Raw genomic sequence first — 27,417 nt, 5'->3', positions numbered from 1 at the left:
TAACAGTGCAGCAAAATTGGCAAACAAGTACACAAATAATAATTATCAAAAACTAGAAAGAAGAAATCCGGAATGTCAGAGCTAATCCAGTATACACTATCAGTTATCCAAACTAATCCAGGATACACTATCAGTTATCCAAACTAATCCAGTATACACTATCAGTTATCCAAACTAATCCAGTATACACTATCAGTTATCCAAACTAATCCAGGATACACTATCAGTTATCCAAACTAATCCAGTATACACTATCAGTTATCCAAACTAATCCAGTATACACTATCAGTTATCCAAACTAAACCAGGATACACTATCAGTTATCCAAACTAATCCAGTATACACTATCAGTTATCCAAACTAATCCAGTATACACTATCAGTTATCCAAACTAATCCAGTATACACTATCAGTTATCCAAACTAATCCAGTATACACTATCAGTTATCCAAACTAATCCAGTATACACTATCAGTTATCCAAACTAATCCAGTATACACTATCAGTTATCCAAACTAATCCAGTATACACTATCAGTTATCCAAACTAATCCAGTATACACTATCAGTAATCCAGTATACACTATCAGTTATCCAAACTAATCCAGTATACACTATCAGTTATCCAAACTAATCCAGTATACACTATCAGTTATCCAAACTAATCCAGTATACACTATCAGTTATTCAAACTAATCCAGTATACACTATCAGTAATCCAAACTAATCCAGTATACACTATCAGTTATCCAAACTAATCCAGTATACACTATCAGTTATCCAAACTAATCCAGTATACACTATCAGTTATCCAAACTAATCCAGTATACACTATCAGTTATCCAAACTAATCCAGTATACACTATCAGTTATCCAAACTAATCCAGTATACACTACCAGTTATCCAAACTAATCCAGTATACACTACCAGTTATCCAAACTAATCCAGTATACACTATCAGTAATCCAGTATACACTATCAGTTATCCAAACTAATCCAGTATACACTATCAGTAATCCAAACTAATCCAGTATACACTATCAGTAATCCAGTATACACTATCAGTTATCCAAACTAATCCAGTATACACTATCAGTAATCCAAACTAATCCAGTATACACTATCAGTTATCCAAACTAATCCAGTATACACTATCAGTAATCCAGTATACACTATCAGTTATCCAAACTAATCCAGTATACACTATCAGTAATCCAAACTAATCCAGTATACACTATCAGTTATCCAAACTAATCCAGTATACACTATCAGTAATCCAGTATACACTATCAGTAATCCAAACTAATCCAGTATACACTATCAGTAATCCAAACTAATCCAGTATACACTATCAGTTATCCAAACTAATCCAGTATACACTATCAGTTATCCAAACTAATCCAGTATACACTATCAGTTATCCAAACTAATCCAGTATACACTATCAGTAATCCAGTATACACTATCAGTTATCCAAACTAATCCAGTATACACTATCAGTAATCCAAACTAATCCAGTATACACTATCAGTTATCCAAACTAATCCAGTATACACTATCAGTAATCCAGTATACACTATCAGTAATCCAAACTAATCCAGTATACACTATCAGTAATCCAAACTAATCCAGTATACACTATCAGTTATCCAAACTAATCCAGTATACACTATCAGTTATCCAAACTAATCCAGTATACACTATCAGTTATCCAAACTAATCCAGTATACACTATCAGTAATCCAGTATACACTATCAGTTATCCAAACTAATCCAGTATACACTATCAGTAATCCAAACTAATCCAGTATACACTATCAGTTATCCAAACTAATCCAGTATACACTATCAGTAATCCAGTATACACTATCAGTAATCCAAACTAATCCAGTATACACTATCAGTAATCCAAACTAATCCAGTATACACTATCAGTTATCCAAACTAATCCAGTATACACTATCAGTTATCCAGTATACACTATCAGTAATCCAAACTAATCCAGTATACACTATCAGTAATCCAGTATACACTATCAGTTATCCAAACTAATCCAGTATACACTATCAGTAATCCAAACTAATCCAGTATACACTATCAGTTATCCAAACTAATCCAGTATACACTATCAGTAATCCAGTATACACTATCAGTAATCCAAACTAATCCAGTATACACTATCAGTAATCCAAACTAATCCAGTATACACTATCAGTTATCCAAACTAATCCAGTATACACTATCAGTTATCCAAACTAATCCAGTATACACTATCAGTTATCCAAACTAATCCAGTATACACTATCAGTAATCCAGTATACACTATCAGTTATCCAAACTAATCCAGTATACACTATCAGTAATCCAAACTAATCCAGTATACACTATCAGTTATCCAAACTAATCCAGTATACACTATCAGTAATCCAGTATACACTATCAGTAATCCAAACTAATCCAGTATACACTATCAGTAATCCAAACTAATCCAGTATACACTATCAGTTATCCAAAAGCAATCTGTATTTAGACCTAATATATCTACTTAAGAATATGTACAGCAGTATATATATTACAGTGAGCTATGTCAGGAATCCAGTATATAGATATTCAGTGTGAATAAACAGTGTAACAAAATGCAATGTTCAGTAGTAGGTATATTAGAAAGAGATATGTGAAGAATACAGTAAATTAATACACAGTGTGAAAAACAGTATAAAAGAAAAACAAAAAAATGAAACACAAAATGAACAAAGTGGATCAGGGCATCTACCCTTGTTACCCTGCCTTTCACCCTTTAATGTTTCCCTGTTCAACACTTCTCCCTCCCTGCTTGGAGAGGGCCTCGTATTATATCTGTTCACACTGGAACCACCTAATTGGTCCTTTGGAAAGAGACTCGGGTGCTTTGTCTGGTTGAAAAGAAAAATAAATCCAATCAATGGGTAGAAGTGTTAATAGCCAGAGACTGAGGGAGAGAGCTAACAAAAGGAAATAAAGCATCTTATGGAGGAGTTGTGATGATGTTCCCAGAGCAGGAGAACAAAAGGTCTGTCAAACAGTTCATGCATTTCTTTTATCTCTGCTGAGCCTGCTTTTGCTCTTTGTGTAGTCGTCCAAGTTTGGATAGCTTTGTGTCCTGTTTTGACAACATTTTCCCTGACTATACTAAACATTATTTTATACAGTAGTGCCAAATCCCAGCCCCTCCTAGCCCCCCAGGCCCTCCTAATACTGCTAAGCCCCCTAACACACCTAGCCTCCTAGCCCCCCAGGCCCTCCTAATACTGCTAAGCCCCCTAACACACCTAGCCTCCTAGCCCCCCAGGCCCTCCTAATACTGCTAAGCCCCCTAACACACCTAGCCTCCTAGCCCCCCAGGCCCTCCTAATACTGCTAAGCCCCCTAAACACCTAGCCTCCTAGCCCCCCAGGCCCTCCTAATACTGCTAAGCCCCCTAACACACCTAGCCTCCTAGCCCCCCAGGCCCTCCTAATACTGCTAAGCCCCCCTAACACACCTAGCCCCCAGGCCCTCCTAATACTGCTAAGCCCCCTAACACACCTAGCCTCCTAGCCCCCCAGGCCCTCCTAATACTGCTAAGCCCCCTAACACACCTAGCCTCCTAGCCCCCCAGGCCCTCCTAATACTGCTAAGCCCCCTAACACACCTAGCCTCCTATCCCCCCAGGCCCTCCTAATACCGCTAAGCCCCCCTAACACACCTAGCCTCCTAGCCCCCCAGGCCCTCCTAATACTGCTAAGCCCCCTAACACACCTAGCCTCCTATCCCCCCAGGCCCTCCTAATACTACTAAGCCCCCTAACACACCTAGCCCCCAGGCTCTCCTAATACTGCTAAGCCCCCTAACACACCTAGCCTCCTAGCCCCCCAGGCCCTCCTAATACTGCTAAGCCCCCTAACACACCTAGCCTCCTAGCCTCCCAGGCCCTCCTAATACTGCTAAGCCCCCTAACACACCTAGCCTCCTAGCCCCCCAGGCCCTCCTAATACTGCTAAGCCCCCTAACACACCTAGCCTCCTATCCCCCCAGGCCCTCCTAATACCGCTAAGCCCCCCTAACACACCTAGCCTCCTAGCCCCCCAGGCCCTCCTAATACGGCTAAGCCCCCTAACACACCTAGCCTCCTATCCCCCCAGGCCCTCCTAATACCACTAAGCCCCCTAACACACCTAGCCTCCTAGCCCCCCAGGCCCTCCTAATACTGCTAAGCCCCCTAACACACCTAGCCTCCTAGCCCCCCAGGCCCTCCTAATACTGCTAAGCCCCCTAACACACCTAGCCTCCTAGCCCCCCAGGCCCTCCTAATACTGCTAAGCCCCCTAACACACCTAGCCTCCTAGCCCCCCAGGCCCTCCTAATACTGCTAAGCCCCCTAACACACCTAGCCTCCTAGCCCCCCAGGCCCTCCTAATACTACTAAGCCCCCTAACACACCTAGCCCCCCAGGCTCTCCTAATACCGCTAAGCCCCCTAAACTCCTAGCCCCCCAGGCCCTCCTAATACTACTAAGCCCCCTAACACACCTAGCCTCCTGGCCCTCCTAATATCGCTAAGCCCCCCTAACACACCTAGCCCCCCAGGCCCTCCTAATACCGCTAAGTCCCCCTAACACACCCAGCCTCCCAGGCTCTCCTAATACTGCTAAGCCCCCATAACACACCTAGCCCCCCAGGCTTTCCTAATACTGCTAAGCCCCCCTAACACACCTAGCCCCCCAGGCCCTCCTAATACTACTAAGCCCCCTAACACACCTAGCCCCCAGGCTCTCCTAATACTGCTAAGCCCCCCTAACACACCTCGCCTCCTAGCCCCCCAGGCCCTCCTAATACTGCTAAGCCCCCTAACACACCTAGCCTCCTAGCCCCCCAGGCCCTCCTAATACTACTAAGCCCCCTAACACACCTAGCCCCCAGGCTCTCCTAATACTGCTAAGCCCCCCTAACACACCTAGCCTCCTAGCCCCCCAGGCCCTCCTAATACTGCTAAGCCCCCTAACACACCTAGCCTCCTAGCCCCCCAGGCCCTCCTAATACTACTAAGCCCCCTAACACACCTAGCCCCCCAGGCTCTCCTAATACGGCTAAGCCCCCCTAACACACCTAGCCTCCTAGCCCCCCAGGCCCTCCTAATACTACTAAGCCCCCTAACACACCTAGCCCCCCAGGCTCTCCTAATACGGCTAAGCCCCCCTAACACACCTAGCCCCCAGGCCCTCCTAATACTACTAAGCCCCCTAACACACCTAGCCCCCAGGCTCTCCTAATACTGCTAAGCCCCCTAAACTCCTAGCCCCCCAGGCCCTCCTAATACTACTAAGCCCCCTAACACACCTAGCCTCCTGGCCCTCCTAATATCGCTAAGCCCCCCTAATACACCTAGCCCCCCAGGCCCTCCTAATACCGCTAAGTCCCCCTAACACACCCAGCCTCCTAGCCTCCCAGGCTCTCCTAATACTGCTAAGCCCCCATAACACACCTAGCCCCCCAGGCTTTCCTAATACTGCTAAGCCCCCCTAACACACCTAGCCCCCCAGGCCCTCCTAATACTACTAAGCCCCCTAACACACCTAGCCCCCAGGCTCTCCTAATACTGCTAAGCCCCCCTAACACACCTAGCCTCCTAGCCCCCCAGGCCCTCCTAATACTGCTAAGCCCCCTAACACACCTAGCCTCCTAGCCCCCCAGGCCCTCCTAATACTACTAAGCCCCCTAACACACCTAGCCCCCCAGGCTCTCCTAATACGGCTAAGCCCCCCTAACACACCTAGCCTCCTAGCCCCCCAGGCCCTCCTAATACTACTAAGCCCCCTAACACACCTAGCCCCCCAGGCTCTCCTAATACGGCTAAGCCCCCCTAACACACCTAGCCCCCCAGGCCCTCCTAATACTACTAAGCCCCCTAACACACCTAGCCCCCAGGCTCTCCTAATACTGCTAAGCCCCCCTAACACACCTAGCCTCCTAGCCCCCCAGGCCCTCCTAATACTGCTAAGCCCCCTAACACTCCTAGCCCCCCAGGCCCTCCTAATACTACTAAGCCCCCTAACACACCTAGCCCCCCAGGCCCTCCTAATACTGCTAAGCCCCCTAACACACCTAGCCTCCTAGCCCCCCAGGCCCTCCTAATACTACTAAGCCCCCTAACACACCTAGCCCCCCAGGCTCTCCTAATACCGCTAAGCCCCCCTAACACACCCAGCCTCCTAGCCTCTATGCACTTGTGGAAATCTGAGAGGATTGAATAGGTGTAAGCAACATGGTAATAGCTCCACCTTGCTTTCTGATTGGCTTGATGGAATTTTTACCTAATCAGATCTCCACAAGGGCATAAGGGGGAGGGGGGGGGGGGATTCGGGATTGGACTTTGCTACAGAGGAATGGACTCAAATCCAATAAACGTAATAAATTCCATCATACTATAAATGTGGTAACATCCACAGCTCTGATCTCACCTACAGCGTCATCCGGGTTTGGCCGGTGTAGGCTGTCATTGTAAATTAGAATTTGTTCTTAACTGACTTGCCTAGTTAAATAAAGGTTTAAATAAAAAAATACTTCCCCCTCACACAGAAATGGTGGCGTGCCTACCAGTCCAAGCAGGAGGATGACTACGACCCAAGCATCCAGGAGGGGGCAGCCTTGTGCATCCAGACAGCTTGGCGGGGGTACAAGGAGCGCTGGAGGTTCGGGCTGTGGCGGGAGGCGGCTCTGCTGCTGCAGAGGGAGTGGAGGGCGTTGCTGAAGCGGCGAGAACGGGAGGGGGCGGCACTCGCCATCCAGACAGCCTGGCGCTGCCACATGGCCAGAGAGGCCTTCCTGCGACTGCGTGGCACCATGACGCTGCTACAGGCAGTGGGCAAAGGCTACCTGGCCAGACAGAGGTAAACTAATGTGAAGTGTTGCAGAAAGTTTTAGAGCAGACGTGGTTCTCCACATGACATGAGAGTGAATAGTCTGTTCTACATATTACATTTCTATCTGCAGCTGAGCTTGCTTCATTACTGTTTCTGGATGCTTATGAATCATTATGGAAATCAATATGAAATGCCATGGAACATTTGATGAAGGCAGTGTAGCCACAGAAGACCATCTGAACTTCCATGCCTCCATAACTTCAACTCATTGATGGAAACATTCTTGCAATGAGATTGGAAATTGCTGTTAAGTTAATTCACTGTACTTATTGGTCATAATTCTATATCCAATCCTCCTCCACGTCCAGTCGTCCAACTGGTGACGTGCTCGTATTCATGGCCTGCCAGCTGAAAAGTCTCCTGTTCAGATAATGTTGTTACATAAACACCCAGAACAAAGTAGCAACAGTCAGCTGAGCTAGAGGAGGACATTCTCCCATTAAGGCTGCCACTTTGAGTTCACACATTCAACAGGAAGAGACTGTGATATGTTTTTAAGTGTCTAGTCTGTCTTGTGTCAAGGAACAAGGAATTAAGACTCAATGAAGGTGTGGTGTTGCCTTGTGATTGGTTTAGCTGTAACCATGCCTCCTTGATTGACAGCTTCGGGCATTTGAAGGAGCAGAGACTGAGGGAGAAAGAGCAGAGGCTGAGGGAGAGAGAGAGTCAACAACAGCAGCAGCAGCTGCTGCAGAATGGACAGACGCGCCTCTCGCCAGAAGAAGACGATCTGCCAGTGAGGATCATGGGCCTGGACCTGAGCACATGGGAGGACCGCTCATACAAGGAGCGGGAAAGGAGCCTCCAGAGACTGAACAGCCAGGAGGAGAGGGTAAAAGAGGGACGAGGTGTAGAAATAGGAGGTGAGGGAGGAGTGGCGAGGGCCGCAGAGAGCTCAGGTAGGGCCCAGTCGGAACCACCGCCAGTTTCGTCGACAGCCGCTGTGGTGGTGAGAGAGAGGACCAGGACCCTGGACGAGCCCTGCCAGAGGACCACCAGGGCCAAGAGGGAGAGCCGGAGGATGAGGGAGCTGGAGCAGGCCAAGTTCAGCCTGGAGCTGCTCAAGGTGCGGGCCACAGGCAGTGGTGGGGCCTCGTCCCCCTCTGAAGAGAGGCGCTGGTCGGCCGAGCTGGCCCCCACCACCACCCCTCCTCGCCGCTCCCCCCAGGGACCCGGAACCCCCGACAGCCAGAGCTCCAAGGGCAGCTTCGAGCTACTCAGCATGGATGACGAGATACTCAGGGAGAGTGCACCTTTGGCGGATGAGGAGGAGCTTGGTTCCCCCCTCTCTTCTGAAGTGCAGCTGGAGCAGGCCCCGGAGGTCAGCCTCGTGTCGAAGGAGCCTCCCAGGGCTTCTGTGTCCGATGACGCCTCCCCACCTCCAAACAGTCAGAGTCAGGCCAAGCTAGAACCAGCTGCCGCCTCTCCACCTCCGCCCAAGATAGAGAACTACCTCCCTACCTTTTACGTCCCGTCAACTGATGGCAGCTTGGTCATCACCCATCGTCTTGGCGATGACTCTTCGCGACCCCTCGAGGCCGATACCACTAGTACCACCATCGTCACCAAGCAGCTCAAGTCAATCAAACAAAGGCGGGAATTGTCACGGCGACCTGTGGTTGTGGTCATCAGCATGCAGAAGGAAACCCCCCTGGATCAGGAGGAGCTTGGTGGTGCCGTCGTTCGTCTTCCCCGTGTAGAGGTTCGTGACGGGTCGGCACAAACCGGCGAATCCCCTTCATCGCCACGGCTACCAGTCCCTGCACCCGTTCCACCACTAGATCCCGCCCCAGTCATCCCCATCTCTGGCCCCACCCCTGTCCCGGCTGCCAACCAGTTGGTCCTGGAGAAGCTGGAACGACTGAACGAGGAAAAGGAGGAGAGGCAGCGGCACCTGCAGCAGCAGAACGAGCGTGAGATGATGGACCAGATCCGGAAGCAGAAGGAGGTTCTGGAGAGACAGCGGCACCACTTCGCCCAGCACGAGAGGGAACTGTTGGAGAAGCAGAGGGGTGAGGCCCTGGTCAGGATCCAGCAGAGCCGGCAGGGAAGGCCCCCCCAAGACAGGAGTGCAACCGCAGCTACATCTACCAGGCCCCTTAGACCCAGCTCCCTTCTCATCGAGAGAGCCCCGGCTCTGGCTCCACCCTCCAGGACCCAGTCTGTGTCCGCTGCCCACGCATACCTCTCTCCTCCTGGGCCGATGGACACCCAGAGTGTCCCCATGCCCCATCCTGAGCCCAACAAGGCCCAGCCCAACAAGGCCCAGCCCAACCAGGCCCGGCTCCCTCCACCTCCCTCAGCCCCCAAAACAAAGACCAGGGATGGGAGACCCATTGCGGATGGCTGGGCGCCAAATTTGACCCTGGAGTCCAGAGAGGGCGGGGGAGGAGGAGCCAGAGGGAGGGTTCCCAAGAAGGCCCCAGCTAATCAGGGCACCAGCATCAGCATGACTGACATGTCGGAAAACATCTTCTTTGCGCCCAAAGACAGAGTGGCGTTCTCTAAGTGAGTATTGAATCCAGCTATGGAGTTATCATGTACTGTAGAATACCTTTACCAGCCAACTAGACATGGAGTTATCATGTAGTATAAGGGCCTTAACTACCCAACTAGACATGGAGTTATCATGTAGTGTAGGTACCTTTACCACCCAACTACACATGGAGTTATCATGTACTGTAGGTACCTTTACCAGCCAACTACACATGGAGTTATCATGTACTGTAGAATACCTTTACCAGCCAACTAGACATGGAGTTATCATGTACTGTAGGTACCTTTACCAGCCAACTACACATGGAGTTATCATGTACTGTAGAATACCTTTACCAGCCAACTAGACATGGAGTTATCATGTACTGTAGGTACCTTTACCAGCCAACTACACATGGAGTTATCATGTACTGTAGGTACCTTTACCAGCCAACTAGACATGGAGTTATCATGTACTGTAGGTACCTTTACCACCCAACTACACATGGAGTTATCATGTACTGTAAGGGCCTTAACTACCCAACTAGACATGGAGTTATCATGTACTGTAGAATACCTTTACCAGCCAACTACACATGGAGTTATCATGTACTGTAGGTACCTTTACCAGCCAACTACACATGGAGTTATCATGTACTGTAGGTACCTTTACCACCCAACTACACATGGAGTTATCATGTACTGTAGGTACCTTTACCAGCCAACTACACATGGAGTTATCATGTACTGTAGAATACCTTTACCACCCAACTAGACATGGAGTTATCATGTAGTGTAGGTACCTTTACCAGCCAACTACACATGGAGTTATCATGTACTGTAGGTACCTTTACCAGCCAACTACACATGGAGTTATCATGTACTGTAGAATACCTTTACCACCCAACTAGACATGGAGTTATCATGTAGTGTAGGTACCTTTACCAGCCAACTACACATGGAGTTATCATGTACTGTAGGTACCTTTACCAGCCAACTACACATGGAGTTATCATGTACTGTAAGGGCCTTAACTACCCAACTAGACATGGAGTTATCATGTAGTGTAGGTACCTTTACCAGCCAACTACACATGGAGTTATCATGTACTGTAGGTACCTTTACCAGCCAACTACACATGGAGTTATCATGTACTGTAAGGGCCTTAACTACCCAACTAGACATTGATACACATGGGAGATTATTCCTAAAAACGTATGTCATATATCATTCTTAACCTCTGAAAAGAAACCAAGAGCCCTAATAGATGCATAGTTCACATAAAGGTTATAGAAGTTTTTTTTTTAAAACATCAGAAAAATAAGTGTTGCTTGAGAATTGATTGGTTTGGAATAATGATTTACTATTTCACAGAAACTTAAAGGTACAATATGCAGAAATCGCTAATAGTTTGCCTAATTTCAGTTTATGACAACAATAACTCTGATTGTAGAGAATCATTGTATCATCTAAACCGCTGTGAAATATATTTTCCAGAACCAAACACATTGTCTTTTCAGCTGTTTGAAACTGGTGTACAAAACCCAAAGTAAAAGATGCAATACGAAAGCATAGAAATAGTGCACATAGAACCGATCCACCACTTCTTAGACTTGCTTTCAATGAGAATGACATATCTATAATTCACATATCTATGTGAAGTTGGTCAGGTCCCTCTAAAAGCTACATATTGCAGCTTTAACCCCCTCTTCATTCCCTGACTCAATGACTCTATATGTTTTAGGTTTGACCAGGAGAAGCCTGTCAATCAAGAGAAGCCTGTAGCAGTCCCAAAAGAGGGCCCCTCCTCAAGCACCAAGCCCACCATAGGACTGAGAACACAGGAGGTGAGTGAATGGCAGAACCGGTAGCATTTGTCATAATGTTTGTGTGTATTTGCATGTCCATATCAAATAATCAGACTGATAAATACATATTGTGTGTGTATTTGCATGTCCATATCAAATAATCAGACTGATAAATAAATATTGTGTGTGTATTTGCATGTCCATATCAAATAATCAGACTGATAAATAAATATTGTGTGTGTGTTTCTATATGTGTTCTGAGGGTTTGCATGTGTTTACATATGGAGCAGCGTCGTCCAGGTTAGGGGAGGGTTTGGTCGGGGTTGGCCATCATTATAAAATAAGAATGTTTTCTTAACTTTCCAAGTTAAATAAAGGTTCATTTAAAAAAGACATCTTAGAGAGCGAGAGACCGACGGAATAAAAAGATGGCCACACAGAGAGAAAGTTGCAGGAAAGGGAAACATCGGGGCATCCAAGACCCTGTCTAGTATCCACAGGTCCTAAAGAGGAAAGCAGCGTTCATTGGCTTGTTTGTGAGTGTGTTTCAACTGTTGTTATATCGTTTTTGGTCAACCAGGTCAGCAGGGCGGGCCACAGAAAGAAAGCCCGCATGGCTCGGACACGCTCTGACTTTCTGACCCGCACGCCGACCTCCTCGCTGGGGGGCGAGTCGGAGGAGGACGAGTACGACGGAAAGCCCCCCCTCTCCTCCCCTCCCCCCTACTCCCCAACCATCCCTAAACAGGATTCCTTTGAGTGTTTCAGTGACTCAGAGATGGTAAAGAAAATAGACCCATACCTAAACCTCGGCCTACACCCCAATTCAACTAATAGAAGTTCTCATTGGGACGGCCATCTTTTTTCCCTGCTGTTAACCCTCTTCAGCACTGGCTGGGTAGACCTGCGCTACCGAGCAACTCAACTAAAACAACCTACGCTTTAACTAGATTTTGCCTTTTCCTCCGAGCATAAACTGTTTCAACGATGCTAACACACTCTTCTCTTTAAAACCCGATGAAGGTTCTAGCCTTAACTTAGCCTGTCTCCTCACTTCTTCACAGCCCAGAAGTGATACTCTCCTTCTCCTTTTTCCTCTCTGTCAGCATAATCAGCCATGGCATGTGTTACTGTAGCTTGTTAGCCTGTTAGCTTTCTCTTCTCACCCGTAGCCCTGCTCTCTGACCGAACCCTGGGATCCTGGGTTGAAGGTCATCGCTCAACCTTGACCTTCCTCCCTGATGATTAATTAACACACATTCCTGACCTCTTTACTTCAGCGTAACATAAACTTTATTGTGTCTTTATTGTGCTATCTGGCTATCCATGTTAGCTATACTGCTAGTCAGGTATGCTAGTGAAAAACTGTGAGCTATAGACAGTATTGAATAATGTTAGACTTGAGTAAAACTGACAACTCAGGCTAGTGGAAGTGCTACATTTTGTCAAGGAATCCATTGTTGTACTGCCATCTACTGGCGTGGGGGGGAAATCCTCCTGTCTCCTGTGAGATAGGAAAACGTAGATGTAGAGTAACACGACTTCAGTTAGTACTGTAGATATTGAAAAGTCTCTTTTAACTGTCATATCTATTTATGTATGATGTCATTGACATTGTGTCATTCATTGGTGTTTCAGCCTTCCACCAGCTCTGAGGAACAGAAGAAGATACATAAGGCCATGTCATCTGGAGATCTGGCCAAAGTTGACACGATACGCAAGAACGCCCAGTCAGATGGAAGGTTTGTTCCTATCATGGTGTCCATTGTAGTCATTTTAATACAGTATACACTGAGTGTACAAAACATTACGAACATCTTCCTAATGTTGAGTTGCATCCCTCCCTGTTGCCCTCAGAACAGCCTCAATTCGTCAGGGCATTGACTCTACAAAGTGTTGAAAGCGTTCCACAGGGATGCTGGCCCATGTTGACTCCAATGCTTCCCACAGTTGTGTCAAGTTGGCTGGATGTCCTTTGGTTGGTGGACCATTCTTGATACACGTGGGAAACTGTTGAGCGTGAAAAACCCAGCAGCGTTGCAGTTCTTGACACACTCAAACTGACCACCCTGGCACCTACTACCATACCCCATTCAAAGGCACTTAAATCTTTTGTCTTGCCCATTCACCCTCTAAATGGCACACATACACAATTAATGTCTAAATTATCTCAAGGCTTAAACATCCTTTAACCTGTCTCCTCCCCTTCATCTACACTGATTGAAGTGGATTAAACAAATGACATCAAGAAGGGATCATAGCGTTCACTTGGATTCACCTGGTCAGTCTCATGGAAAGAGCAGGTGTTCCTTAATGTTTTGTACACTCAGTGTAGATAGCAATGCATATGAGGTAGAGGGGCTTGATAGCCTCACTTGATTTCTTGGTTCGATTCCTCAATAATAATCTAAAGTAGTCAATACTCAATAGAAATGGTGGACATGGGTTTGCTTTTGGAGGATTATGAAGGTTGGATCACCAACTGTGTCAAGCTGTGATTTCAAGCCATGTGCTGTAGCTGTTAGGGTTCAGGTTAGGGTTAATGAAGCTGTGATCTGTCTCTCCTACAACCAGGGTTAGGGTTAATGAAGCTGTGATCTGTCTCTCCTATCACCAGGGTTAGGGTTAATGAAGCTGTGATCTGTCTCTCCTACCACCAGGGTTCAGGTTAGGGTTAATGAAGCTGTGATCTCTCTCCTACCACCAGGGTTAGGGTTAATGAAGCTGTGATCTGTCTCTCCTACCACAGGGTTCAGGTTAGGGTTAATGAAGCTATGATCTGTCTCTCCCCCCACCAGGGTTCAGGTTAGGGTTAATGAAACTGTGATCTGTCTCTCCCCCCACCAGAGTTCAGGTTAGGGTTAATGAAGCTGTGATCTGTCTCTCCCCCCACCAGAGTTCAGGTTAGGGTTAATGAAGCTGTGATCTGTCTCTCCTACCACCAGGGTTCAGGTTAGGGTTAATGAAGCTGTGATCTCTCTCCTACCACCAGGGTTAGGGTTAATGAAGCTGTGATCTGTCTCTCCTACCACAGGGTTCAGGTTAGGGTTAATGAAGCTATGATCTGTCTCTCCCCCCACCATGGTTCAGGTTAGGGTTAATGAAGCTGTGATCTGTCTCTCCCCCCACCAGGGTTCAGGTTAGGGTTAATGAAGCTGTGATCTGTCTCTCCCCCCACCAGAGTTCAGGTTAGGGTTAATGAAGCTGTGATCTGTCTCTCCCCCCACCAGAGTTCAGGTTAGGGTTAATGAAGCTGTGATCTGTCTCTCCCCCCACCAGGGTTCAGGTTAGGGTTAATGAAGCTGTGATCTCTCTCCTACCACCAGGGTTAGGGTTAATGAAGCTGTGATCTGTCTCTCCTACCACAGGGTTCAGGTTAGGGTTAATGAAGCTATGATCTGTCTCTCCCCCCACCAGGGTTCAGGTTAGGGTTAATGAAGCTGTGATCTGTCTCTCCTACCACCAGGGTTCAGGTTAGGGTTAATGAAGCTGTGATCTGTCTCGTACAACCAGGGTTAGGGTTAATGAAGCTGTGATCTGTCTCTCCTACCACCAGGGTTCAGGTTAGGGTTAATGAAGCTGTGATCTGTCTCCTACAACCAGGGTTAGGGTTAATGAAGCTGTGATCTGTCTCTCCTATCACCAGGGTTAGGGTTAATGAAGCTGTGATCTGTCTCTCCTACCACCAGGGTTCAGGTTAGGGTTAATGAAGCGGTGACCTGTCTCCTATCACCAGGGTTAGGGTTAATGAAGCTGTGATCTGTCTCTCCTATCACCAGGGTTCAGGTTAGGGTTAATGAAGCTGTGATCTGTCTCTCCTACAACCAGGGTTAGGGTTAATGAAGCTGTGATCTGTCTCTCCTATCACCAGGGTTAGGGTTAATGAAGCTGTGATCTGTCTCTCCCTACCACCAGGGTTCAGGTTAGGGTTAATGAAGCTGTGATCTGTCTCCTATCACCAGGGTTAGGGTTAATGAAGCTGTGATCTGTCTCTCCTACCACCAGGGTTCAGGTTAGGGTTAATGAAGCTGTGATCTGTCTCTCCTACCACCAGGGTTAGGGTTAATGAAGCTGTGATCTGTCTCTCCTACCACCAGGGTTCAGGTTAGGGTTAATGAAGCTGTGGTCTGTCTCTCCTACCACCAGGGTTCAGGTTAGGGTTAATGAAGCTGTGACCTGTCTCTCCTACCACCAGGGTTCAGGTTAGGGTTAATGAATCTGTGATCTATCTCTCCCCCCACCAGGGTTCGTGGTAAGATGCGTTTCTGGGGCAAGACGAAGCAGGGTGAGAAGAAGTCGTCCAGAGAGAAGCTGTTCTGTGGAGGTGACTCCATGGATGCAGATGACGGAGACACGGGGCCACTGCTAGGAGAAGGTGAGGGAGGGTTAAAGGTCATGTGGGGTTCAGCAGGTTTAACTGTCAGAGGAAGACACAGTGAAGATCACTACCAAACTTAATAAGGGAGTCTAGAAGACTTGAACGAAAGGCGTTAGACTTACTATGCTGCTACTCTGTCTGTCTCTCCATTCCTCCCTCCCAGCAGGACAGGATTACATGTCACCGCCTCGTAGTCCAGACCTGACCCTGGAGCGGGGGGCCAAGGAGTTCAAGGAGAACAAGGAGCCCTCGCCAAAAGTGAAGAGGCGGCGTAGCGTCAAGATTAGCAGTGTTGCCCTAGAGCCTGCCCAGTGGGGGAACGATGCACTGCAGATCCTCACCTGCACCAACGACTACAGGAGCATGAACGACTTCCTCATGAAGAAGGTACACACACACAGTCACAAAGACACACGCACCCACAGACACACACACACAGACACCAACACAATCACCCATCCAGACACGCACCCACCCAAACGCACGCACGCACGCACCCACACACACACACCCAACCACACACACACGCACCCACCCACACAAAGACACATCCACCCATACACACACAGAAATATGCAGGCATATGCATTGTGGTGTAAAGTACTTATGTACTTTAAAGTACTACATAAGTAGGTTTTTAGGGTACTTTGCTATTTATATTTTTGACTACTTTTACTTCATTACATTCCTGAATAAATTTTTACTCCCTACATTTGACCTGACACCCAAAAGTACTCGTTAGGTTGGTTACCAATATAAATTCTCTCTTTGAATGTTGAGCTTTGAACAATGATGCTTCTGAATATCGGTGTTGAGGTTGTCCAGTGTCCAGACTGATGTGGTTTTATAATGCTCATGTATTGAAGCCCGAGAGAACCCTTTTTTATCAAGCAGTTGTTTTTGTTTCGTTTAGATCGGTGACCTGGTGGCTGAGGACGGCGGTAAGAAAGACACAATGGTGGACGTGGTGTTTAAAAAGGCCTTGAAGGAGTTCCGCCTCAATATCTTCAACTCCTACTCTACAGCTCTAGCGGTTAGTACAGTAGTGCAACAACCCTGAATCCCAGGCTTCCTAATACCGTTGTATTTACATGGCTAGTAGTTACATGGTAACTACTTTACAGTAGTGTCCTTAATGCCTATGTATTTACATGGCAGTAGTTACATGGTAACTACTTTACAGTAGTGTCCTTAATGACTATGTATTTAAATGGCAGTAGTTACATGGTAACTACTTTACAGTAGTGTCCTTAATGCCTATGTATTTAAATGGCAGTAGTTACATGGTAACTACTTTACAGTAGTGTCCTTAATGACTATGTATTTAAATGGCAGTAGTTACATGGTAACTACTTTACAGTAGTGTCCTTAATGCCTATGTATTTAAATGGCAGTAGTTACATGGTAACTACTTTACAGTAGTGTCCTTAATGACTATGTATTTAAATGGCAGTAGTTACATGGTAACTACTTTACAGTAGTGTCCTTAATGACTATGTATTTAAATGGCAGTAGTTACATGGTAACTACTTTACAGTAGTGTCCTTAATGACTATGTATTTAAATGGCAGTAGTTACATGGTAACTACTTTACAGTAGTGTCCTTAATGCCTATGTATTTAAATGGCAGTAGTTACATGGTAACTACTTTACAGTAGTGTCCTTAATGACTATGTATTTAAATGGCAGTAGTTACATGGTAACTACTTTACAGTAGTGTCCTTAATGACTATGTATTTAAATGGCAGTAGTTACATGGTAACTACTTTACAGTAGTGTCCTTAATGCCTATGTATTTAAATGGCAGTAGTTACATGGTAACTACTTTACAGTAGTGTCCTTAATGACTATGTATTTAAATGGCAGTAGTTACATGGTAACTACTTTACAGTAGTGTCCTTAATGACTATGTATTTAAATGGCAGTAGTTACATGGTAACTACTTTACAGTAGTGTCCTTAATGACTATGTATTTAAATGGCAGTAGTTACATGGTAACTACTTTACAGAAGTGTCCTTAATGCCTATGTATTTACATGGCAGTAGTTACATGGTAACTACTTTACAGTAGTGTCCTTAATGCCTATGTATTTACATGGCAGTAGTTACATGGTAACTACTTTACAGTAGTGTCCTTAATGACTATGTATTTACATGGCAGTAGTTAGCATCATGATTTTGATGTAACCCTCTGTGTTCTCCAGATGGATGATGGGAAGAGTATCCGCTATAAGGACCTATACGCCCTGTTCGAGCAGATCCTGGAGAAGACCATGCGCCTAGAGCAGAGGGACTGGAGCGAGTCGCCCGTCAAGGTCTGGGTCAACACCTTCAAGATCTTTCTGGATGAGTTCATGACCGAGTACAAGCCCATGGACAGCACCATCAGCAAGGTACCACCTCCACCACTGACCTTCTGTCTGGTGCAATTGATTGTTATTGCAGCCATTGGCTATGTAGCTAAGCATCACACTGTGTACTGTATGTAGTCTGAGCTAAAACCATGGTTTAGGTGGGCTGGCAGTTATATTGGTAGCTGATACCGAGGTTTAGGTGGGTTAGCAGTGATGTTTGTAGATGAAGCCGTGGTTTAGGTGGGCCAGCAGTAATGTTGGTAGATGAAACCATGGGTTTAGGTGGGCTGGCAGTTATATTGGTAGCTGAAACCGTGATTTAGGTGAGCTAGCAGTAATGTTGGTTGCTGAAGCCATGATTTAGGTGGGCTAGCAGTGATGTTGGTAGATGAAGCTGGGGTTTAGGTGGGCTAGCAGCAGTGTGTGTGTGTGGGTGGACAGGTACAGCATTGCTACAGTGGCCTGGTTAGCTACTGGTGCTAACTACTTCCAACACCCAGGTGGCTAATTCAAACACTACAGGTCACATGAAGCCCTTGGCTACTATACTAAGCCCCTCTAAAAGAGAGTGTCCGCTGGAAAAGAGCATTGTGGTCTTTACGATCTTAGTAATTGATAAGCTACCAGGGTATTACAGTATTTGTTGTTGTTTTTAGAGCTCTGTTATATTTGGTTGTCTTTCCCAGCAGGTCCCCAAAACCGAGCGAAAGAAGAGGAGGAAAAAGGATGCTGACATTGTGAGTGCCTGCTCTTACTGTTTTTTAAAACTAGTAGTCAACCGTTTTGGTATGAGACTGGAGCCAGACTGATCTTAAAGGTATAGTCAGTGGGGGCCTCCCGAGTGGCGCAGTGGTTTAAGGCACTCCATCACAGTGCTAGCTGTGCCACTAGAGATTCTGGGATCGAGACCGGGACCGGGAGACCCATGGGGTGGCGCACAATTAGCCCAGCGTCGTCCGGGTTAGGGGAGAGTTTGGCCGGCAGGGATGTCCTTGTCCCATTGCGCACTAGTGTCTCCTATGGCGGGCTGGGCGCAGTGCACGCTGACACGGTCACCAGGTGTTTCCTCCAACACATTGGTGTGGCTGGCTTCCGGGTTAAGTGGGCATTGTGTCAAGAAGCATTGCGGTTGGGTTGTGTTTCGGAGGATGCACGGCTCTCGACCTTCGCCTCTCCCGAGTCCATACGGGAGTTGCAGCGATGAGACAAGACTGTAACTACCGATTGGACACCACGAAATTGGGGAGAAAAAGGGGTAAAAAAAAAATAATCCTAATAAAAAATATATATAATTACATTTTAAAAATGGTATAGTCAGTGATGCACGAAGTAAACATAAATATCGGGGCAATTTCCGCAACAACTAAAAGCATTGAAGCACGAGGCGAAAGTTCTCCGCTGTTTTGTTCCCGAAGCTATCACACTGTAGCAGATTGAACCGTGGACATGCGCAGATACTCTGATATTCTGTGAGTGCATCGTCTTGCATTGCACTACTATGCAACATCTGCGTTGCTGATCGTCTCCATTTAAAACATATTAACCGCCTGTCAGCAATGTTTCTATCTGTCCTTTAGAGAAAAAAGGAAATAGGCTAGTAACTAGAATACACAGGAGAGTCAGAGACAATAGAAAGCATACATGTCAACAAAAACTTTCCTTGGCTCTTTTCTCACCTGCTCTCGGCTGCCCCCTACAGGTGGAGGAACACAATGGCCACATCTTCAAGGCCACCCAGTACAGTATCCCCACCTACTGCGAGTACTGCTCCTCTCTCATCTGGATGATGGACAGGGCCTGCGTCTGCAAATGTGAGTACTCGTGCGCACACACACACACACACACACACTTTATTACTGTGCACGACCTCAGCGGCCCTTTGGCCAAGCCTTGAGCTGTGGCCCCTCCTAACCCCTCCTACTAATCAGATTGTGTTCAACTGGACTCATGTGGTCTGCAGCTCCTTATCCTCCACAGTTTTCTCAAGCAGCAGTCAGAAAGGATGTTTTCTCCTCCCTGGTCAATGTTGCATCTGTCTCTTAGTCCTGTAGTCAGTTAGTTAGCGGCCATAATCTTTTGTTTTTCCTCCCATGTTAACAATGCGGAGGCACTGTCTTTCCGTGGAAAATGGCGCTGACTTGCATTTCTCTGGCTGTGTTTATCCAGTGTGTCGCTACGCCTGCCACAGAAAGTGCTGCCTGAAGTTGACCACCAAATGCAGCAAAAAGGTAAGGCTACCACGACTAGATCAACGTACATTGATATTTATTCGGTAGAAGCTGTGTGTGTGTCCGTGTTTGTGTGTGTGTGTCCACATGCGCTCCTACATCTCTTTTTGTGTCTGTGTGTGTGCGCAGTACGACCCAGAGCTGTCGTCCAGGCAGTTTGGGGTGGAGGTGTCCCGTCTGACCAACGAGGAGAGGACAGTGCCCCTGGTTGTGGAGAAGCTCATCAACTACATTGAGATGCACGGCCTCTACACCGAGGGCATCTACAGGAAGTCTGGCTCCACCAATAAGATCAAAGAGCTCAAGCAGGGACTGGACACAGGTACTGTATACATGCTAACAAAGACCAGGGTGAGGCACCTAGTTACGCTAATGGCTATTTGCAAATGAAAATGTCAACGCTATGGCTAAAGATAACTTCAACCCGGGATGCTTGTTTCATTCTGACATTTTGGCTGTTTGTCCACACAGACGTGAACAACATGAACCTGGATGACTACAACATCCACGTTATCGCTAGTGTCTTCAAGCAGTGGCTCCGGGACTTACCCAATCCGCTTATGACCTTTGAACTATACGAGGAGTTCCTCCGCGCCATGTGTAAATACTCCGACCTTCCTGTCATTCTAATTTCTGATAAATGTATACTCCTTACTTATTTTATTTATGTATGTAGTTCAACATCATTGTTGGACATTGCAAATAACTTATCTCACTGACCTACAACAGGATATTTTATTTCAGATGAATTTATCAAAAACTGATTCAAAACCCCATGAAAACTGTCATCAATATGTTTGGTGGTGAATGTGTTTACAGGCCTGCAGGACAAGAAGGAGGTGATTCGAGGGGTCTACTCTATTATCGACCAGCTCAGTAGAACTCACCTCAACACTCTGGAACGGCTCTTCTTCCACCTAGTTAGGTAACAGACTTTCTCCTCCCTCTATTGCACTAGTATCTGCTGTAGCATTTGTTCGTCACGTCAAATCAAAAGGAAAATGCCAGAGAGAAGATTCGTCCAATAACATAACATTTCTGTAATGTCCTAACTCTTAAGAAGTTGGAACCAAACTTCACACATGTATTATATTGCAGTGCCTTCACAAATGATTCAAACCCTTTGACTTATTCCACATTTTGTTGTTACAGCCTGAATTCAAAATGGTTTGAAATATTTTTTTCCCCTCATCCATCTACACACACTACCCCATAATGAAAAAGTGAAAACATGTATTTAATTTTTTATTTTAGCAAATGTATTGAAAATGAAATACAGAAATATGTAATTTACATACAGGACCAGTCAAAAGATTGGACACACCTACTCATTCAAGGGTTTTCTTTATTTTTACTATTTTCTCCGTTGTAGAATAATAGTGAAGACATCCAAACGATTAAATAACACATATGGAATCATGTAGTAACCAAAAAAGTGTTAAACAAATGAAAATATATTTATATTTGAGATTCTTCGAAGTAGTCACCCTTTGCCTTGATGACAGATTTGCACACTCTTGGCATTCTCTCAGCCAGGTTCATGAGGTAGTCACCTGGAATGCTTTTCCAACAGTCTTTAAGGAGTTCCCACATATGCTGAGCACTTGTTGGCTGCTTTTTATTCACTCTGCGGTCCAAATCATCCCAAACCATCTCAATTGGGTTGAGGTTGGGTGATTGTGGAGGCCAGATCATCTGATGCAGCACTCCATCACTATCCTTCTTGGTCAAATAGCCCTTACACAGTCTGGTGGTGTGTGTTGGGTCATTGTCTTGTTGAAATGATAGTCCCACTAAGCGCAAATCAGAGGGGATGACATCGCTTCAGAATGCTGTGGTAGACATGCTGGCTATGTGTGCCTTGAATTCGAAATAAATGACTGACAGAGTCACCAGCAAAGCACCCCCACAGCATCACACCTCCTCCTCCATGCTTCACGGTGGGAACCACACATGCGGAGATCACCTACTCTGCATCTCACAAAGACACGCCGGTTGGAAGCAAAAATTGAACATTTGGACTCATCAGACCAAAGGACAGATTTCCAACAGTCTAATGTCCATTGCTTGTGTTTCTTGGCCCAAGCAAGTCTCTTTTTATTATTGGTGTCCTTTTAGTAGTGGTTTCTTTGCAGCAATTTGACCATGAAGGCCTGATTCACACAGTCTCCTCTGAACAGTTGATGTTGAGATGTGTCTGTTACTTTAACTCTGTGGAGCAGTTATTTGGGCTGCAATCTGTGGTGCAGTTAACTCTAATGAAGTTATCCTCTGCAGCAGAGGTAACTCTGGGTCTTCCTTTCCGGTGGTGGTCCTCATGAGAGCCAGTTTCATCATAGCGCTTGATGGTTTTTGTGACTGCACTTGAAGAAACGTTCAAAGTTCTTGACATTTTCTGTATTTTTTATTTATTTTTTATTTCACCTTTATTTAACCAGGTAGGCCAGATCACCTTTATTTAACCAGGTAGACCAGATCACCTTTATTTAACCAGGTAGACCAGATCACCTTTATTTAACCAGGTAGGCCAGATCACCTTTATTTAACCAGGTAGGCCAGATCACCTTTATTTAACCAGGTAGGCCAGATCACCTTTATTTAACCAGGTAGGCCAGATCACCTTTATTTAACCAGGTAGGCCAGATCACCTTTATTTAACCAGGTAGGCCAGATCACCTTTATTTAACCAGGTAGGCCAGATCACCTTTATTTAACCAGGTAGGCCAGATCACCTTTATTTAACCAGGTAGGCCAGATCACCTTTATTTAACCAGGTGGCCAGATCACCTTTATTTAACCAGGTAGGCCAGATCACCTTTATTTAACCAGGTAGGCCAGATCACCTTTATTTAACCAGGTAGGCCAGATCACCTTTATTTAACCAGGTAGGCCAGATCACCTTTATTTAACCAGGTAGACCAGATCACCTTTATTTAACCAGGTGGCCAGATCACCTTTATTTAACCAGTTAGGCCAGTTGAGAACAAGTTCTCCTTTGCAACTGCGACCTGGACAAGATAAAGTAAAGCAATGCGACAAAAACCAACAACACAGAGTTACACGTGGGATAAACAAAAGTACAATCAATAACACAATATGTGCAAGTAGAAATACTGGTGTGCAAAAGAGCAAAAAAAGTAAAAAAACAATATGGAGATGAGGTAGGTAGTTGGATGGGCTATTAACAGATGGGCTATGTACAGCTGCTGCAATTGGTTAGCTGCTCAGATAGCTGATGCTTAGTTAGTGAGGGAGATATGTCTCCAACTTCAGTGATTTTTGCAATTCGTTCCAGTCATTGGCAGCAGAGAACTGGAAGGAAAGGTGACCAAAGGAGGCTTTGGAGGGGACCAGAGAAATATACCTGCTGGAGAGTGTGCTACGGGTGGGTGTGTTATGGTGACCAGAGAAATATACCTGCTGGAGAGTGTGCTACGGGTGGGTGTGTTATGGTGACCAGAGAAATATACCTGCTGGAGAGTGTGCTACTGGTGGGTGTTGTTATGGTGACCAGAGAAATATACCTACTGGAGAGCGTGCTACGGGTGGGTGTTGTTATATTGACCAGAGAAATATACCTGCTGGAGAGTGTGCTAAGGGTGGGTGTTGTTATGGTGACCAGTGAGCTGAGATAAGGTGGGGCTTTACCTAGCAAAGACTTATAGATGACCAGGAGCCAGTGGGTCTGGCGACGAATATGCAGCGGGGGCCAGCCGACAGCCGACGAGAGCATACAGGTCACAGTGGTGGGTGGTATATGGGGCTTTGTTGACCAAACGGATGGCACTGTGATAGACTGTATTGACTGACGTTCATGTCTTAAAGTAATGGTGGACAGTCGTTTCTCTTTGCTTATTTGAGTTGTTCTTGCCATAATATGGACTTAGCCCTATTTGGTAAAATACTATCTTCTGTATACCACCCCTGCCTTATCACAACACAACTGATTGACTCGCATTAAGAAGGAAAGAAATTCCACAAATGAACTTTTAACAAGGCACACCTGTTAATTAAAATGCATTGGTGGTGAATGTGTTTTCAGGCTTGCAGGAGGTTGAGAGAATGCCAAGAGTGAGCAAAGCTGTCATCAAGGCAAAGGGTGGCTACTTTGAAGAATCTCAAATATAAAACATATTTTTCATTTATTTAACACTTTTTGGTTACTACATGATTCCATATGCTATTTCATAGTTTTGATGTCTTCACTATTATTCTACAATGTAGAAAATAGTAAAAAATCAAGAAAAACCCTGGAATGAGTAAGTGTATCCAAACTTTCGACTGGTACTGTAAGTAATCACACCCCTGAGTGTTAGAATCACCTTTGGCAGAGATTACAGCTGTGAGTCTTTCAGGGTAAGTCTCTAAGAGCTTTGCACACCTAGATTGTACAATATTCTTCAAGCTCTGTCAAGTTGGTGGTTGATCTCTGCTAGACAGCCATTTTCAAGTCTTGCCATTAGATTTTCAAGACGATTTTACGTCTGTAACTGTAACTAGGCCACCCAGGAACATTCCATGTCAATCTTGGTAAGCAACTCGTGTATATTTGTTTTTTAGGTTATTGTACTGAAAAGTACATTTTTCTCCCAGTGTCTGTTGGAAAGCAGACTGAACCAGGTTTTCCTCCAAGGTTTTGCCTGTGCTAAGCTCTATTCCATGTATTTGTATTATTTTTAAACTCTCTAGTCCTTGTCGATGAAAAGCATACCCATAATATGATGCAGCCAACACCATGCTTGAAAATATAAAGAGTGGTGCCTTATTACGAACAGGATGCATGTTTTATTCTGTACAGCCTTGTGTTCCCTCCTGTCATTTAGGTTAGTATTGTGGAGTAACTACAATGTTGTTGATCCATCTTCCGTTTTCTCTCTTCACAACTATTAAACTCTATAACTGTTTTAAAATCACCGTTGGCCTCATGGTGAAATCCCAGGGTGGTTTCCTTCCTCTCCGGCAACTGAAATAGGAAGGAGTGTATTGATACATACACCACCCAAAGTGTAGCTAATAACTTCACCAGGCTCAAAGGGATATTCAATGTCTGCTTTTGTTTTGTTTTACCCATCTATCAATACGGGCCCTTCTTTGCGAGGCATTGGAAAACATCTCTGGTCTTTGATTGAATCTTTGTTTGAAATTCACTGCTCAACTGAGGGACCTTAAAGATAATTGTATGTGTGGGGTACAGAGATGAGGTAGTCATTCATAAATCATGTTAAACACTTATTACACACAGACTCCATGCAACTTATTATTTTTATCCTGCATTTATTTATGCTTACCATAACAAAGGGGTTGAATAGTTATTAACTAAAAAATGTTCAGCTTTTCATTTTAATATTTTTTTTTTTAAATATATAAAAACATAATATAAAAACATAATTCCACTTTGACATTATGGGGTATTGTGTGTAGGCCAGTGACTCAAAATCTCAATTCAATCTCATTTTAAATTCAGGCTATAAACCAACAGCACGTGGAACAAGTCCAGAGGTGTTATGAATACTTTCTGAAGGCACTGTTTTTGTTTGGTGTATTCTCCAGGATCGCAGGGCAGGAGGACACCAACCGTATGTCGGCCAACGCCATAGCCATTGTCTTCGCCCCCTGCATCCTCCGCTGCCCCGACACCATCGACCCCCTGCAGAGTGTCCAGGACATCGGCAAGACCACAGCGTGAGACCACAATCCTACTGCTGCTAATATAGTATCCTACTAATGCTGCTACTATAGTATCCTACTACTGCTGCTACTATAGTATCCTACTACTGCTGCTACTATAGTATCCTACTGCTGCTGCTACTATAGTATCCTACTGCTGCTACTATAGTATCCTACTACTGCTGCTACTATAGTATCCTGCTGCTGCTAATATAGTATCCTACTACTGCTGCTACTATAGTATCCTACTGCTGCTACTATAATATCCTACTGCTGCTACTATAGTATCCTACTACTGCTACTATAATATCCTACTGCTGCTACTATAGTATCCTACTACTGCTACTATAATATCCTACTGCTGCTACTATAGTATCCTATTGCTGCTACTATAGTATCCTACTACTGCTGCTACTATAGTATCCTACTACTGCTGCTACTATAGTATCCTACTACTGCTGCTACTATAGTATCCTACTACTGCTGCTACTATAGTATCCTGCTGCTGCTATAGTATCCTGCTGCTGCTACTATAGTATCCTGCTGCTGCTATAGTATCCTGCTGCTGCTATAGTATCCTACTGCTGCTACTATAGTATCCTACTGCTGCTACTATAATATCCTACTGCTGCTACTATAGTATCCTACTGCTGCTACTATAGTATCCTACTGCTGCTACTATAGTATCCTACTGCTGCTACTATAATATCCTGCTGCTGCTACTATAGGATCCTGCTGCTGCTACTATAGTATCCTGCTGCTACTATAGTATCCTGCTGCTACTATAGTATCCTGCTGCTGCTACTATAGTATCCTGCTGCTGCTACTATAGTATCCTGCTGCTGCTACTATAGTATCCTGCTGCTGCTACTATAGTATCCTACTGCTGCTACTATAGTATCCTGCTACTGCTACTATAGTATCCTGCTGCTGCTACTATAGTATCCTGCTGCTGCTACTATAGTATCCTACTGCTGCTACTATAGTATCCTGCTGCTGCTACTATAGTATCCTGCTGCTGCTACTATAGTATCCTGCTGCTACTATAGTATCCTGCTGCTGCTACTATAGTATCCTGCTGCTGCTACTATAGTATCCTGCTGCTGCTACTATAGTATCCTGCTGCTGCTACTATAGGATTACATAGATGTAGTACTAGACTGCAATGTGACCATAGCTCTTCCTGTTCTAGGTGTGTGGAGCTCATCATCGGAGAGCAGATGAATAAGTACTGCGCCCGGCTAAAGGACATCAACAGTCTGGAGTTTGCAGAGAACAAAGCCAAGTGCAGATTGACCCTCATTCGGAGATCAATGGTAAAGTCAAGAGTCATAGCTGTTCATCACCACTATCCACAGACCGTATTTGACTAGTCATCAACTCCCATCAACTAGCTAACCTATCCTGTTAAAACACTGTTCTTAAATGAAACCCCCCAACTAGCTAACTTATCCTGTTAAAAACACCCTTCTTAAGTCAGCCTACCTTGAACCACCACCTCTTCACACTAACTCTGTTTTCTCCCATTTTAATCCTGTCATTCCCCTTCCTGTCTTTCCTTCCTAATCCA

The 27,417-nt window shown here is 45.4% G+C and overlaps 1 protein-coding gene across 1 annotated transcript in view; it reads left to right on the top strand.

Annotated features, from left to right (window-relative positions):
• LOC110506954 (unconventional myosin-IXAa) overlaps positions 1 to 27,417 on the top strand; it is a 212,133-nt gene that overhangs the window by 174,709 nt on the left and 10,007 nt on the right. The window contains exons 23-39 of the mRNA XM_036981793.1: positions 6,594 to 6,904; positions 7,541 to 9,445; positions 11,157 to 11,259; positions 11,801 to 12,001; positions 12,859 to 12,962; positions 15,465 to 15,595; positions 15,762 to 15,985; positions 16,512 to 16,631; positions 17,803 to 17,991; positions 18,642 to 18,689; positions 19,652 to 19,763; positions 20,119 to 20,180; positions 20,310 to 20,502; positions 20,652 to 20,780; positions 21,000 to 21,105; positions 25,731 to 25,862; positions 27,040 to 27,163. Coding sequence (XP_036837688.1) covers positions 6,594 to 6,904; positions 7,541 to 9,445; positions 11,157 to 11,259; positions 11,801 to 12,001; positions 12,859 to 12,962; positions 15,465 to 15,595; positions 15,762 to 15,985; positions 16,512 to 16,631; positions 17,803 to 17,991; positions 18,642 to 18,689; positions 19,652 to 19,763; positions 20,119 to 20,180; positions 20,310 to 20,502; positions 20,652 to 20,780; positions 21,000 to 21,105; positions 25,731 to 25,862; positions 27,040 to 27,163 — 4,194 coding nt within the window. The remainder of the gene's footprint in view (positions 1 to 6,593; positions 6,905 to 7,540; positions 9,446 to 11,156; positions 11,260 to 11,800; positions 12,002 to 12,858; positions 12,963 to 15,464; positions 15,596 to 15,761; positions 15,986 to 16,511; positions 16,632 to 17,802; positions 17,992 to 18,641; positions 18,690 to 19,651; positions 19,764 to 20,118; positions 20,181 to 20,309; positions 20,503 to 20,651; positions 20,781 to 20,999; positions 21,106 to 25,730; positions 25,863 to 27,039; positions 27,164 to 27,417) is intronic.

The sequence above is a fragment of the Oncorhynchus mykiss genome, chromosome 6 (assembly GCF_013265735.2).
Source record: "Oncorhynchus mykiss isolate Arlee chromosome 6, USDA_OmykA_1.1, whole genome shotgun sequence".
In the NCBI taxonomy this organism is placed as follows: Eukaryota; Metazoa; Chordata; class Actinopteri; order Salmoniformes; family Salmonidae; genus Oncorhynchus; species Oncorhynchus mykiss.
Note: the sequence above shows the minus strand (reverse complement) of the source record. Positions and strands in the feature narration are given on the sequence as shown.